Source organism: Paramisgurnus dabryanus, chromosome 19 (assembly GCF_030506205.2).
Source record: "Paramisgurnus dabryanus chromosome 19, PD_genome_1.1, whole genome shotgun sequence".
In the NCBI taxonomy this organism is placed as follows: Eukaryota; Metazoa; Chordata; class Actinopteri; order Cypriniformes; family Cobitidae; genus Paramisgurnus; species Paramisgurnus dabryanus.
The window spans coordinates 9662887-9679334 of NC_133355.1; the positions used below are offsets into that span (position 1 = coordinate 9662887).

The window sequence follows — 16448 nt, forward strand, 5'->3', positions numbered from 1 at the left end:
TACATACATACATGCACACGCGCGAGCACGCGCGCGCGCACACACGCACGCACACGGGTACACACACGGGTATATTTAGAAGTTTTAAGATTGTTATGATATTGGGACTATTTCTCCACTCGCACCTTCAGCTCTGAAGTTCAAAATCGCAGGCAGTACGCAGCCCAGTTATAACAAATGTGAAAGATATGAAATATCATTCAACAGCGATATCATTTAAGTGCAATCCTAACATATGATTTAAAACATACCGGTAAACCTTTTATTATGAAGTATAAGAAATTAAAATGAATTAAATCGCATGTTTAAACGCCACAGAGATATCAGAGCCAGCAGTCGGTTTCTGATGGGCTTGCCGAGGCGAGGCTGCGCTGGGCGGGGTGTGAGCGCTTAAAGGACAAGTTCGGTATTTTAGACTTAAAGCCCTGTTTTCAGATTGTTTATGGTCAAATAGAATGGTTTTGACTGAAATTTCGACATTTTCGGCTGCCCTGAGAATTTTCGCTTGTTTGTGTTTCAGCTCAGACCTCTACAATGGCTTTATAGGTGCACTGGAACAATCCTTCCTAAAATGCATTAAACTTTCGTTTACAAAGACGAGAAACTCACCGAGTGGTCAGGGGTGTTCACTGATATGCTCACACAAAAATCGCGTCAAAAGATGCTTTCCAACAGCTGTTTTACCATTCGTTGTTAACTTGTGGACCTATTTCCCCAAACGCCTCACACCCGTACATTCTTCCGCTTAGAGCTTGAATAATAAACACTCCAGCCCAGGAGGTGGCGCTAATCCGCCTTTGCCAATTGCAAGAATAGAAACAAAGTTCCCGGCGCGGAGTAATACCGTACCTCACAGGACGTCTAATACAGTCAATGGAGTTGGTAAAAACTACGATAAAACCTGTTGGAATGCGTCTTTTGGAGCGATTTTTGTGTGAGCATACCAGTGAACACCCCTGACCACTCGGTGAGTTTCACGTCTTTGTAAACGAAAGTTGAATGCATTTTAGGAAGGATTGTTCCAGTGCACATATAAAGCCATTGTAGAGGTCTGAGCTGGAACACAAACAAGCGAAAATTCTCAGGGCAGCCGAAAATGTCGAAATTTCAGTCAAAACCATTCTATTTGACCATAAACAATCTGAAAACAGGGCTTTAAGTCTAAAATACCGAACTTGTCCTTTAACAAGTTTATATGGTCGCGCTGGAGCATGCCTTTGCAATATTGGCATTCTTCACGCATATCAAGCAGATATTGTATGAATTAAAGGGTGAACCTGAATCCTGTAATATTAGATGAGCTCAGGAGAGCGGCGGAGCTTTCTCTCCGTGCTACTAAAGAAACGGGTTTTTCCTCGTCGCAGTTTCCCCCGAGAATCTGCATCTAAACAGTATTAATCAACATACAGATAACAAAAACAGAGTGTTGTCTCTCGTGCCCCCCCCTCTCCCTCAGAGAGCTTGGGGGACGAAACAACAACCAGCAACCAGAGAGGCATATAAGGCTGATCTGAGAGCAGTCATTGTCTCAAAATCATAAGGCTGCGTTAAAGGGGACCTGTCGTTCACAAGTGGCCTCTTAGGGCACTTTTCATAGAGCACAGATAAAACCTGTGCCCGATGTGCCCTCACATACAAAATAGTTTGTTAACCCCTTATGTTCCGTCTTCATTAAAGAAGACCTAATTTTTGTCTCCATTAAAAAAGACATATAAAACAGAACAATAGGGTTTTTCTTAGTAGCTCAGCTGTGCCCTGCCGGTCCTCCGCTTCAGGGCAGTGAGCATTCTGGAGTCAATCTCCTTTTTAGTGCATTTTTCCATGAGTGGAGAAAATTAAAAAAATGTCACAAAATGGCTGCTAGAGGTTATAGAGAAAGGCTACATAATTCAGTTTGTTTCCCATCCTCCCAGGTTCGGAGGGGTTTTACCCACCGAGGTGGGCCCCGGAAAAAGACCACCTTATTAAAGGAATAGGTCATTGCTTTATAGCCATTATTTTATTGTACCAAAGAAGGATGGAGGGCTGAGGCCTATTTAGATCGATCTCTGAAGAGATGAAAAATTCTAAAACTGACAATTCCTTTTATTGTGGCGTTAATCAGGTCTGAGGACTGGTTCGTCATGATACATTTTAAGGACCCCTATGTCCATATATCTATCCTCCTGCAGCATCTGGAAATCCCAGGTTTGCTTTCCGGGGCAAACCATACCAATATCGGGTTCTGCCGTTCAGAGTAGTTCTTTCACAGCGCATAATGCATGGATTTAACCCTTGCTCCTCTGAGACTTCAAGGGATCCAAATACTTAATTACATAGACTATTGGCTTGTGTTAGTCCAGTCTCGAGACATGGCAGTTCGGCATCGAGATGTCGTCCTTGCCCATATGAAGCGCCTAGGGCTACGGAACAACGCCAAAAAGGGCATTTTAATCCCCTAACAGAAAATTTAATTTCTTTGGGTAACTTGGGACTCAGTGAGGATGTAGGCACGTATGTCTCCTACACACACAGAGTCGATCCTGGCATCAGTGTCTAGGATCAGATAAGGCCAATTTTACACCGTAAAGCACTTTCTAGAGTGTTAGGTCCGTTGGCGGCAGCATCTAGTATTAGGGAGGCCTGAGGTCGCGCCCTCTATACAGACTGGCGCATCAGGTTCTCCTTTGGTCTCACGGGAAATTTTTTGTCATTCAGACATCCCCAGGGTCCAGAATGTGAGAGCAGACACCCTGTCGAGGCAGGGGCTGAGGTTGTAAAGCCCATACTATTCGAAAGATTATGGTTTAAAATGGAGATTACTCCAGATTTAAGATCCACTATTTCTGTTTTTATGCTCCTATTACTAAGGGCTCTTTTTAGTGTTTCGAAAGCCCTTTTCATGGCCTCTTTCAAACACATTTGACTTATGTGCAGATACATTTCTGTCACTGAAGTTAGCCTTTTTATTAGCCATCATAGTTCAACAGGTGCCCGCAAGTCGGCTTCATCCGTTTTAACCGTGAGGGCTGTGAATTACTCTAGTTCTGAGGATCTAGATGTAATTAATGTTTATACATAAAACACAAATGAGCTCCACACGAAATTAAAACTATTTTAAATGGAGACTATTCACTACTCGGTTTAGTGACAAACATTTATTTCCAAACTGCCCAGTGGCTTCAGTTCTGGAATTTTCACAAAATCGGTTTTCATCCGGTTTATATCCATTTACTACCAGAGTATAGGCTGCGGCTATCTCTGTGTCTATGCTCCTATTTCTAAGGGTTCTATCTGTGGTGCTTCGAAAGCCCTTCTCATGGCCTCTTTCGAACACATTTGACTCATGTACAGATACATTTCTGTCACTGAAGTTAGCCTTTTTTATTAGCCATCATGGTTCAACGGGTGCCCGCGAGTCGGCTTCACCCGTTTTAACTGTGAGGGCTGTGAATTACTCTAGTTCTGAGGATCTAGATGTAATTAATGTTTATACAGAAAAACACAAATGAGCTCCAGATGAAATTAAGGCTATTTTAAATGGAGGCTATTCACTACTCGGGGTAGTGACAAACATTTACTTCCAAACTGCCCATTGGCTTCAGTTCTGGAATGTTTACATTACCGTTTTTTCATCCGGTTTATATCCATTTACTACCAGAGTATAGGATGCGGCTATCTCTGTTTTTATGCTCTTATTACTAAGGGCTCTATCTGTAGTTGTTTCGAAAGCCCTTCTCATGGCCTCTTTCGAACACATTGATTCATGTACAGATAAAGTTCTGTCACTGAAGTTAGCCTTTTTATTAGCCATCACTTCTCTGAGGAGAGTGAGTGACTTCTTATTCATGCCTGGAGTTCGCTTCAGACGAATTAAGGCTATTTTAACTACCTGGTGTAGTGACGACATATTTAGTTCCAAACTGCCCAGTGGCTTCAGTTCTGGAATTTTTTACAATACCGGTCTTTTATCCGGTTTATACCCAGAGTATATGCTGAGGCTATCTCTGGTTTCACACTCATATCCCTGAGGGCTCTATGGGTAGTAGCATCACTTCTCTGAGGAGAGTGAGTGACTAACAAGCTTATCAGCTGCTTCTTCATGCCTGGAGTTTCGCTCCAGGCGACATTTAAGGCTGTTTTAAATGGAGATTATTCACTACTCTGTGTAGTGACAAACATTTACTTCCAAACTGCCCACTGGCTTCAGTTCTGGAATTTTTACAATACCGGGTTTTCATCCGGTTTATATCCATTTACTATCAGAGTATATGCTGCGGCTATCTCTGCCTTCACGCCTTATTGGGTGGTACATTTAGGATGAGGCCTCCTGCTCAAATCAGAGTTCCAGTATGGGACCTGGCAGTAGTTCTGAAAGGGGTTCTTTATGGCACCTTTCGAACCCATTAACTTGTGTACAGTTAAGTTTCTGTCACTGGAGTTAGCCTTTTTATTAGCCATCACTTCTCCGAGGAGAGTGGGCAACTTCCAAGCTTATCAGCTTCTTCTCTATCCTGGAGTTTGCTTCAGGACATATTAAGGCTATTTGCACCCAAGACCGGGTTATGTTCCCAAGGTTCCTAGCAATGTGGCTAGAACATTGGTCTTTCAGGCTTTTTCATCCTCCTCCTCAAGAGTCGGCGGATCAACAGAGGCTACATCTTCTATGCCCTGAGGGGTTTTTAGAGGTTTACATTTAATAGATCTTCCACCTTAGAAGATCCGACCAACCTTTGGTCTGTGTTTGGTTCTCCAAGAGAGAACATTCTTCCTCTAAACAAACAATCAATAATTGATTGTGGAGGCTATTTTTATAGCGTATGAGGTGCACATTATGTTTTCACCTCTGCGAAAATTAGGGCACACTCGACTAGGAGTATGGCGTCTTATCTGGCCCCTTTGTCAGGGACCTCCATGCTTTGTGGTATGGCGGCATAATCTCCCCCACACATTTTTATGAGGTATTATGTTTTTAGACCTCCCTTTTCTACCGGGATCTCAGGTCTTTATGTCTTAAGTTGTGCGTGGACACCTTCACACTTACAGACAGTCACAATTAATTATGGCGTAGTGGGTATCTCGTTCCCCATAATGTCATTACATGACACAGCGTCAAGTATCCCTTGAAAGGGAACGTCAGGTTACGACTGTAACCGTGGTTCCCTGAGATAGGGAACGAGACGCTGTGTCCCTTTGCCATAACTCCTTGTGCCTGTAGCATTCGCTTCAATTTTAACAGAAGCTGTTTGACCTATATTATTTCCGCATATTTATAGCCTCGCGTTGCCACGTCACTCTTGACGTCATCCGCCGGCGTCTATATATAGACCTAGTTGACACAATATTCACGCGCGTCACGCTGCATAGCGTTCCCCATAATGTCATTACATGACACAGCGTCTCGTTCCCTATCTCAGGGAACCACGGTTACAGTCGTAACCTGACGATCTCTACCAAAAGAGCACAAATCTAACCAATATTATTATTTTTTTGAATGAGGACAACTCCAAAACAAATGAAAAAAGTTTCTGTATGTTGACCACAAAAAGTACAAAACATGTCAATGTCACAATTAAATCTGTTTACAAGAAGGGGCGTCAGTGTGTGTTGAAAAATGGTGGGGACAAAAGATCAGATGAAAAAACATTACAGCAGTAGCCTACGGGAAAATTTTATTATTTTATTATTAAACCAATATTATTATTTTTTTGAATGAGGACAACTCCAAAACAAATGAAAAAAGTTTCTGTATGTTGACCACAAAAAGTACAAAACATGTCAATGTCACAATTAAATCTGTTTACAAGAAGAGGCGTCAGTGTGTTGAAAAATGGTGGGGACAAAAGATCAGATGAAAAAACATTACAGCAGTAGCCTACGGGAAAATTTTTGAATAACGGCGCATCAAAAATGGACAACTTTGTCAACTTGGACAAGAAACTGTGTCAATAATTTGTTTGAGTTACTGATTGGCACATCCATGTTTTTGGGTCATTTTTAAAATAGTTTATTTTGTTTAAGTTACTTTTTTTGGACAATGCACATTGTTTCTTTCTGTATCTAAACTGGAATGCATGTTTTATTTTGTGCAAATAAACCTTCGACATTTCTTGGTTAGCTTGATTTTTCAGAACATTTTAATCAAATGCTTTCAATAAGTGGTGGGGACAAAATCAGCCATTTTTAAATGTCCCCAGCATCCCCAGTGTAAATGACACCTAAATATTTACTGGGGTAATATTTATAAATGAGTTTAAAAGAGATTTATTTTACTTTATTTGTTAATAAACATTAAGGTAAAACAATAGGTAATTTCCAAATCCTATGTCATATCAAACCATCAACACGGCTACTCCAAAAAGTTATAAGAGGTCTAGATACAACATCCCTTTGAAAAAGTGCCCGAACCGCCTTATTTTGATTGGATGATCTGCATTTTATTGGTTTGAACCACAAAACATGTGATGTCCATTCCAGTGGACGCAGGGTCTGAAGGGGTCAATGTACACACGTTGTCGTTCATTCAAAATTTTATAAATCAACTTTGCTGAAAAAAACATGGTGTGGTTTAACTGATTCTGACATTAATTTTGGCCTCGGATCATTCTAAAGTTCACCCACAAATAAAAATTCATCATTCACCCTCAAGTTTCCAATCGGTATAAATGTCTTTCCTGTTCTGAACATAATGAAAGATATTTGTAATCAAGCAGGAAACCGGAGCACCATTGACTTACAGAAAAATCAATGTAATAGATATGTCAATAGTGCTCAAAAACAGTTTGGGTACAAACAGTGCTCTAAATTTCTTCCTTTGTGTTCAGCAGAATACAGACATTTATAAAGGTTTGTAACAACTTGAAGATGAGTAGGCCTAAATAATGACAGATTTTTGGATAAACTATTCCTTTATAGACATAAAATATAAAATTTAATGTTTCTACACTGTCAGATAACAATTTATCAAAAGCTGTTAGTACACTTTAAATGGCCCAAGTATGTACTATACAGATATGTACCTGTGAGATATCAATATGCATCTTTGAGGTACCAGTATGTGTCTTTGAGGTAGTAATATGCACTCTTTAGGTGTACTTTTTGAAAGGGTGCCGTCCCAGTCGGAGAATGTATGAGTGATGAATATATAAAATCAATATTATAACATATCAACAATATTTTCATTCACATAACTTATGTGATCCTGTCTGTGAAATGCAGGATAAAGTATCATAAGTATGAGATTAGAAGCAATATAGTTTAATTTCATTAATTGATTTAAATCTTTTACATGACATTACTCTATCAATATTAAAGATACCAAGGTTATATTTGAACAGAATGTTCTTTACTTTATGTAGAATGATTTTATGTAGAAAACTCAAAAAAAAAAAATGACTAGGTTTTGTCAGAAAGGTCACAAATGCACCTAGAAATTATGATTTCTATTCTATTGTTTCTATATATTAACAAAAAGAGCACCAACAAATTAACACATTTTATGTTTACTAACAAAATAAAGCAAACACACATAATGTTAATAGAATATAGCAAAACATAATATACTTACTGATTAATGTGACCAGTTGTGAGCAACCATTTTTACAGTACAGCACAGTAATATTTGCCAAACATGGGGAAACCTTCCTCTTTCTCTATTTTATTTTACACAAACACTCCCATTTAAAGACATTAAAAGCTTTAAGTCTGGCTGTTAACAGCACTAAACCTGATCATCATTGGATGCGTATGTTGGTTTTGGATCACAGTGCTGAGTGTGTGTATGTTTTTATGTGAGTTTTATGTTGGTTTTATTTGTGTGGATGGATGTGGAGTGTGTTTTACCTTTCTTTTATCTGTTTAATCGCTCCAGTCAAAGTCCAGTCTAAATACATACTTTACATCATACGACATAAGCTTCAAATAAAATAAAACATGTTGACAGATGGACTAACAACCTTGTTGGAAAGGACTGTGAAAACAAGGCAATTTAACCACAGATGATTCATGTGCAATTTGCTATGAGCCAAGAAAATAAAATATTATCATAACTAGTCTGTTTTTATTTGTTAGATATTTGCTCCTCTCGTCATTATATAATCGCCTGAATGTTTCAAATCGAATTTTAACTGAGAAAAAATTGTTGACTCTTGTCTCTAAAATCCAGGCTAGTTTCATACTCGAATTATGAGATTAGGAGCATCAAAGTTTGATTTCAATCTTTAACATGACCTTACTCAGTCAATATTAAAGATATTACAGAATTGTCTTTTACATTATGTATTATGATTTATGTAGAAAACAGTAAATCACAAAAAATGCTTAAGCTTGGTTTTCATAGACTAATTAAATAGATAAAACTACAAATGCAGGATACAAATTTACTGTTTAAATTCTTGTTTATCTTATGTGGTTCACAACTGGTTTAACTTCAGGTTTCACTTAAAAATCATTAAGTTACACAACCTGTTTATGTATCTGCCTCACTGCTTCCAAGTGACACATGAAGACTTTGATTATTGACACAACCAACAACACACCTATTTATAGTCTTATCTATATGCATTATTATATTGGAGGGATGCACACATAGGCAAAACAAATATTATTCCAAAACAAATATTCAGATTAATTTAGGTTCTTATTCATTTTAAAACTTCACTTTGTTAGATTACTCTGTAAAACAATTGTCAAACAACTTTAATGCAAGTGTTTCGTATATTTGCTGATTGTAATTCAATATGATTTAGGATTAGGGCTGTCAAAAACAATACAAAATAAAAGTTTGTTTCTGCATAATATATGTGTGTGCACTGTGTGTAATCATTTTGTATATAAAAATACACACATGTATACATTTAAGAAAAATGTTATGTATGTATATATATTTTTAATCTATTATAATGTAAAAGTTTCTTAAATACATACATGCATGTGTGTGTGTATTTATATATACAAAATAATTACACACAGTGCGTACACATATATTATGCAAAAAAAAAAAAAAACGATTATTTTGTATGCGATTAATCATGATTAATCTTTTGACAGCCTAACTTAGGATGCTTCAATATTTTATCACTGTTAGTAATAAAAAAACGGTTACAGTGAGAGTAAATTAACTGATTATAGTATTAATTCACATTCTTTACTTTTAACTGTGTTATGGTTAAAAAATATAAATTCCATTATCATGTTTTATTTTTTACCTAATATCCAGGCAATGTTATTTTAATATAATCAATGGAAATGTTTATAATTCTTTGAATGATCTTTAGTAATGTTGCTGTAAAAATCATAACACTTGTTCTGATGTAGATACTATATGATAGACCCCCACTGGTCCCACCCATGCTCAAATGTCAAGCTACGCCTATGGATGCACCAATTATCAGTATAGGCAGATAACAGCAATATTCCCCTATATCGGATATCGGCATATTGTTTAAAACAGCCGATGATCAGGACAGGGCAGATGTGATTTTAAGTAATCGAACATCAGTATCATTTGGTCTAGACCAGGGTTCCCCAAATCTTACCCTGGAGGGCCCGAGTACTACAGAGTTTAGGTCCAACCCTAATCAAACTTACCCACCTGTGATTTTCTAGTGATCATAAAAACCTTGATTAGTTTGCTTAGGTGTGTTTGATCAGGGTTGGAGCTAAACTCTGCAGTGCTCCGGCCCTCCAGGGTAAGATTTGGGGAACCCTGGTCTAGACCAAGTTGCTCAAGCCAGATCCAGCTTGTGTCTGCCACTAGAGTTGGTTAAAGGCACCACAGCTGAAGACAGTCTTTCACTTTGGGCAACCACATTGAGGCGCTGTCGTGTCTGACTGCTGCGCTGCTCCAATGACAGGGCGTCCTGCTTGCGAGACAGATTCTCCATCATTTGAGCTTCATGCTGCTTTAGAGACAGTAGAGAGTGTCTGACCAATGACAGGAGAGAAATGTCATGCACACATTCACATGTGGCATTGATTTCAAATTTGCATTGTCGTTGTACAGTAGCTGATCAGTCGACAACTCAATGCATAGACATATATAACAACAGACTCACCGGGCCTGTGCTAGTTTCTGTTTCAGGGCCAGAATTGTAGCTTCCAGTTGTTTGGCTTCATCCACCAACCCAAACTGTACCTAGATGTAATGGGTTATGAGACAAACAGTCAGTACACAGGCAGCAGATTAAGAGTGAGAGCTTTGAGTGAGGTCACATGAGAATTTGAGTTATGTGAGATTCATTCCTATATGCAGACACAGGAGAGTGGATACACAATTGCCTTTGTTGGATTTCAAAGTGTTTTAGTGACTAGCGAATTTGCATGGTGAACAAATCAAATATGAACAGAAGATCTAAATGTCTGATCTTTGGAAAATACAATACAAAACAAAATACAAAAGCATGCAAACCATATAGAGCTTACAAGGTAGCACATGAAATGTTGTTTATTGAAAACAGCAGCCCTAAATGATGACATCACATCCTGTTGCCCATGCTTAAAGTCAAGTGTGACCACATCTTTGTGGTTCTTTTTTAGCACAGGGTTCCCACACCTTAGTTAACTTCAAATTCAAGGACCTCTTGAGGACTTTCCAGGTTCAATACCCTCAAATTCAAGGACTAAATGTGGGGACACATCAATCAAGGTTGCATCGTGTTACCTTTTAAGATACATTGTTACAGTTCCCTTTCGAGGGAACTCGCACTGCGTCACTGTGGTGAAACTTTGGGGACGTCTCCAGGGGTGAGTGCGTCTGAATGTGTATATCAAATTCAACCAATGGTGAGGCTTAACGACAAAGACAGGGTGGTGCGGGAGCCAGGAAGTATATCGCTATCTGAAATACTGCCAAAGGTGGTGTTACAAGGATGCAGGAAGTGTGGCAAGGGAGACCCAGCGTCTTGTTCCCTTCTCAGGGAACAACAGTTAAATACGTAACCAGAGACGTTTTCATGTGTCAAACGCAACTATGCAAAAAAGCATTTTGGTATGAATCAACATTCACATACAGAAGATATAAGCATTTAAAGCGAACATTTTAGCACATGTGCTTAAAAAGTCTAGAAATTTTATGATATTATCCTACACTTCACAGGGAATAATATGGATTTTTTTTCCAAAAAACTTCTTGCATAAAAAAGATTCCAGCAATTTCAATGACCCGTATCTACTTCCCAAAACTTCCCAGCGCCTTGAACCCCCCCAGATTCACAAACTTTCAAGGACCCGTGGGAACCCTCAATTATATGAATTAACAGTTTAAGTTTATGCATCTTCCTATTGCTGAAGTTCAGCTTCGATACAATATTTGCTATTTCACAATTTCACAAAAACTGACAGGTTGTCGAGGTTACCTCATCTCTGCACAGGTCCATACCAGGCCTCTTGGTCCTGTTCTCCAGACGGGTGTGCACCAGCTGTAAAGGAGCCGTCTTGGCCTTCATATCATCCTCCAGGCCATTAATGTCTTTCTCCAGCTCGACAATCTCATCCTGAGTCTGAAAAATAGTATAACACAACCAGATAAACAACCATATGGGAATTCCCTGGAAGTCCATGACTTACCGAACTACAGGATCAATAATGAAGACTCACAGTTTTCAGCTGCCACTGCAGTTCCTGGTTGGCTTGTTCCTGGTGATGGGTTCGCTTACGGAGAGCAAACTCCACAGCCTTATGCTGGGCTTCCAAATCATTTTGCACCTAAATAATAACAATGTTATAACTTTTAACCTAAAGTTCATATATATGAACTAGAGGGCTGAGCTATTAAATGTAAATCTCAGGTGTTGCACCTGTGCTCTTGTGAGACTGCTATTCTCTCTTATCTGCATAGAAGTGTGCATCTCGTCCTTTGCACGGGCAACATTGTAGCGGCTGAACTGCTCCCACTGCTGGGGTGTTGTGGAACTGCAACCAAATACAACAAAACCCAGTCGTCTGCATTAATATAACTCTTTCATGAGCACTTGTTTCAATATAATCAAAATGCAAATATGAAGTATCTGGACATTACGCTCACCCTAGAGGAACTCTAGTGGGGTTGGGCTTCAAGGAGATCTCTGGTGACTGTATTGTGAGAGACAAGCACGACATGTCCACCTCAAGAGCTTCGATTTTATCCTGAAGGTCAATGGTCAGCTGCTGGCGTGCTTCCTGTAGGCGACTGAAAAGATCGGCCAAGATAACTAACTTCCAAGGAGATCTTCCATATATCCAATTTAAAATTGATCCAACCTTCGTTATCCAATACATTCAGTGTGTTTATATATACTTACCACAGTTGCTCAAAAGCCTGATCGATGCACTGCTGAAGGACCCGTTGTGCTCCATCAATCACCTCAACTTCTTTCTTAAGCTCGGCTTCCACCGGGTCACTGACCAGCTCCTTTCCACGGCGACCTTCCCGCAGGGTCAAGCACTCGGCTGTGACCTCAAGGGGCAGAACGGTGGCTGCCAGGGCACGTTCGGTCTCCTGCTTTGACTTTAACATTACAATGGTTTAATGCACACTTGAGATGTTTCTTTTCTTTACTGTAGGCCTACCTACATTAGTGTGGATTGGACCTTCTGTTATGTAGATACTTAGACTTGACTTCAAAAGTATAAAAATGTAGCTGTGTAAGTTTAAAGAGAAATGTTAATCACCAGAGTAAGAGCCTCCATTTCTGCATCCACTTCCTGTGCACAGGCTTTGAGATTTTCTTTCCAACGTGTGACATCATTGATTCTGTCACTCAATCGCCGGCTGCTATCATAGTTATCCCAGTTTGTCTGATGGAATAAGACAATAACAGCAAAAGATTTATCACAGAAAAGTCAGTGTCACTTACAAATCCATTTAGACAATCTCTTACAATATTTCAACCCTGTCGAACCTTATTTGCAGTCTCATTGCGAAGAACCCTTCCTTCCTGGCGTAGATCGTGTGAAATGTTTCGCTTGTGCTCAGCCGTTTCGAAGATCTGTTTATTGTTGGTCACCCAGTCAGAAACACTGTAACGTAAACTTGGCTTCGTGCTCAGTGTGGCCATGTTTGTTGGTATCTGGTATCATGGAAACAAGAGGACAAAAAATCAGGTTGTAGTAGCATAAAGATCCCAGTACTTTATGCTACTACAACTGGGTCTCCATTTGATGTTGTCCATTTCATTTTACAATATGTGTTGTGTGAGAACAATTTATTTAACCTTTTCTGGGATTGAAATGAGAGGATAAAAGGACAAAAGTAGTTCCTTACAAAAATTAACAAAAGTTTTACTATTTACTATTTCTGGGATTTTATCCATTTGGTTCAACTGCACATTTGTATTAAGTCATTGTCTGTAGAGTTTAGTAATACATTTAAAATATGCAAATCTGTATATGGCAGATCAATTTATCTAAACTTTACAAGAGGACAAATAAAGACAAAATACTGTAGTAGTTTAATACAGTACATGACATCAACAAGGCTAACATATCCATTCTAGCTTGTAGAAGATCATTAAAAAAGCACTACATATAAAAGCACATCATTATATTTTGTTCATCTGCAATTTAAATGAAATTGTAAAAAATAAACTTACATTTACAATGCACAAAAAGTGTTTTTTCACGTAAATTAACCAAACCGTTAAGTGACTTACCAATAATAGTGAAACTTTCAGGCGCGTGCTGTCGATTTGCAGTGGTCTCGGGTATGTGCGTCTCTTGGTAACAGGAACGCGCAACCGCAGTTTATTCAATAATTTAAGACCATAGCGACGCTCAACAATTACTCAACAACGAATCCGTCTACTTCATCAACTGTCTTGACATGTTTAGTCCATGACAACTAGTCAACCCGTATTTGCTTTGCTCAGCTGCCCAACCCAGTAAACTGCATCCTGCCCAAATCTAGCACTCGGAACAGTTTATGGCGCGGTACCTCAAAGTGTTTTGATGACAAAAACTGACAAAGTATCTTATAATGACAATGAAACCATTCAGGGCATTCATTTTGTAATTTTATTCTTTATTTTTTTTCTTCTTTAACAATTTTAACAAAAAATATTTACACTCTCATCTTTCATTTCATCTATATTTATACATGCATGCACGCATTTGATTGGTCAAAATAATTTTTTTAATGTTACTAATGGAATGAAAACTTTTGCTATTATTATTGTACTCTCTGTCTCCCGACATTTATTCATTTGACATGAAACTTTACTTAATCAGTGAAAATATAAATAAGCAATTATTTATCACATAAATATGTTTTGATAGTAGTCTAAATGAACTTCCATTAGTATGACAAAGGACTGAGTTTCTACATATAGTCCATCTCTGCTGTCTCAAGATGTTTAGTAATGTGGTCCAGTATTATTTTTTCATTTGCTTTTTCTTTCAGGTAAAAGTGAGATCCAGGGAGCATCTGCACTGTAAATTCACCATTTGTCATGAGCTTCCACGCTGTAAAGCAAAAGAGACAGAATACAAGCATTGGATATAAAAAGAAGACTCAAATTCGTGCATTTTATATTCCTTGTCCATTTCGGACAACCTTGTAAGTCATGGGGCATGTCCTCCTGTCCATCAAAGCATGTGACTGGACATGATAAAAAGGGTGTTGATGGGCTGCTACACCTGACAGAAATAAAGAACTCAACGTTATTAAGTACTTGTAAAACATAGTTTTATTTATATATATATATATATATATATATATATATATATATATATATATATATATATAGTTTTAAAGTGTGTTTTGTAAACCCACCTAAAGTTTTCAGCCACACAGAGGTCCGCCTTCAACGCAGGCAAGAAGAGTTTTACAAGCTCGGCATTGGCCAGTATCTCTGGCGGTGTTCCTCCAATGGAATTTACCCATGCAAGGAAGTCTTGATCTGAAAGGTCACTTCTTTTTGGTGCCTGCAATCTTGCCTTAGACTTAGAGAACAGTTTATATTTTTAATATCTAAACATAAATATGCATTTTATATAATTTGCACATAACATAATTTGTTGGCTCACGTGGCACTAAAATTCACATAAATAACAACATACAGTACAAAACACAAAACACTTACATATGGTGCAGAGGCTCCAGAGAGAAATATATGGATCGGCTCAAGATCGAAGACCTTCTTCACATGCTCGGCAAAGGCAAAGCAAGTCATAGCTCCAAAACTGAATTAACAAATTGCAAAAGAAAATATTTTCATAGCATGTCATAATGATTTTTTTTTTTTTTTCTTAACTCAAACTATGCATTTATATTTGCTGTCATAAATCTTGACACATGTGGATTCATCATATTCATTGACATTTCATATTTCATTAACTAGCTTCGATGATCATTACACCATTAGTGTTGCATACCTATGTCCAAAGAGGGCAAATGGCTTCTCTTTGAGTTGTGGAAGTAGCGCACCAATCACCTCATCAAGGATTTCTTGCATATTCGTAAAAAATTGTTCCTTGATTCTCCCTTCTCTGCCAGGCAGTCTAACTGAATACACTGCAAAAACAGACAAGCCTGCATTTAAAACAAGTTCTGAATAAATAAAAAAATCACTTAATATAAATAAATGACTTGCCTTCAATAGAGCTGTTGAGAGATTTGGCCCAGCGGGCATAGTGGATAGACCCTCCACCGGCCCAGGGGAAACAGATAAGACGGACAACAGCATCTGGACACTTGCCGAAACAGTTTATGACTTTGTCCATCCCTCTGAGACAGAAACAATGTATATGACCCCTGATAATACAGTCATATAATTCATGTAAAGATTTAATCAACTTGCAATGATGCATAAATGAGAAAAGTGTAAGTTTATAAAATCTTTAATTAATGAAATTAATTAAATGACTGTGTGATCAAAGATCATATATATTACAGTTAAGTTACTTATATTGAATATAATGCATACAGTACATACAGTTAGAGAAAATAACACCTGCGCTTTATTGGAAGCTATAATTGCATGAATATTTGTAATAATGAATTGTCATCGTAGAAAATCACATTTACGTTATATAATTAATCTCCCCATATAAATCAGTTGTAAAATGTTTCTGTAATTCATACACATCTTGTGGAGATTCAAGTGCTGTCTGTGTATTTAAACTATTTATATATGCTGAAATGATTTAATCGTTTCATTTGTGATGATTCAGAAAATAATATTTCAATTAATTCATATTTTTTGTTGTACATCATGTCCATTATATTTTCATATCGATTAATCAAACGATAAAGTTCTGTTCTCACGATTAAATGCTGGTTATTTCCTGTACAATCTTCTTCTGTGGTAATGATATGATACACATCTAATCTTAAACACGCTGCTGCCATCTATAGGTCACAATTTGCATTGCAAATATCTTGTTGAAGGAGGTTTCAAGTGGAAAGTGATAATTTATTTATTTTTCTTTCATTTAACAAGCTTTAAAAATATTTCTAAATAAAACGAAGGCTGCCATTTGTATGCCAAACTGTT

General features: G+C 37.9%; 2 protein-coding genes across 2 annotated transcripts; both read right to left on the minus strand.

Moving 5' to 3' along the window:
- Positions 1-9704: 9704 nt before the first annotated feature.
- tekt2 (tektin 2 (testicular)) lies at positions 9705-13822 on the minus strand. The gene is made up of 10 exons (XM_065282238.1): positions 13608-13822; positions 12858-13025; positions 12628-12753; positions 12258-12463; positions 12002-12145; positions 11775-11889; positions 11575-11682; positions 11334-11477; positions 10035-10114; positions 9705-9903 (listed from the first exon to the last, which is right to left on the minus strand). The coding sequence occupies exons 2-10, from the start codon at positions 13011-13013 to the stop codon at positions 9705-9707; spliced, it is 1278 nt and encodes a 425-aa protein (XP_065138310.1). The 5' UTR covers positions 13014-13025; positions 13608-13822.
- Positions 13823-14025: 203 nt separating this feature from the next.
- olah (oleoyl-ACP hydrolase) lies at positions 14026-16280 on the minus strand. Its single transcript, XM_065288058.1, has 7 exons — positions 16220-16280; positions 15546-15679; positions 15328-15466; positions 15036-15135; positions 14726-14895; positions 14507-14589; positions 14026-14415 (listed from the first exon to the last, which is right to left on the minus strand). Exons 2-7 carry the CDS (start codon positions 15673-15675, stop codon positions 14273-14275), a joined length of 765 nt encoding a protein of 254 aa, XP_065144130.1. The 5' UTR covers positions 15676-15679; positions 16220-16280; the 3' UTR covers positions 14026-14272.
- Between the last annotated feature and the right edge of the window lie 168 nt (positions 16281-16448).

What these genes read in the sequence shown, in the direction of transcription:
- tekt2 (XM_065282238.1), bottom strand. Translation starts at nt 13,013, where the DNA reads ATGGCCACACTGAGCACGAAGCCAAGTTTACGTTACAGTGTTTCTGAC. An exon ending in GCAATGAGACTGCAAATAAG is followed by an intron (nt 12,754 to 12,857) that starts GTTCGACAGGGT and finishes TTATTCCATCAG; the next exon opens with ACAAACTGGGATAACTATGA. An exon ending in TGCAGTGGCAGCTGAAAACT is followed by an intron (nt 11,478 to 11,574) that starts GTGAGTCTTCAT and finishes ACTATTTTTCAG; the next exon opens with ACTCAGGATGAGATTGTCGA.
- olah (XM_065288058.1), bottom strand. Translation starts at nt 15,675, where the DNA reads ATGGACAAAGTCATAAACTGTTTCGGCAAGTGTCCAGATGCTGTTGTC. An exon ending in TTTGCCCTCTTTGGACATAG is followed by an intron (nt 15,136 to 15,327) that starts GTATGCAACACT and finishes TTGTTAATTCAG; the next exon opens with TTTTGGAGCTATGACTTGCT. An exon ending in TGTGTGGCTGAAAACTTTAG is followed by an intron (nt 14,590 to 14,725) that starts GTGGGTTTACAA and finishes TATTTCTGTCAG; the next exon opens with GTGTAGCAGCCCATCAACAC.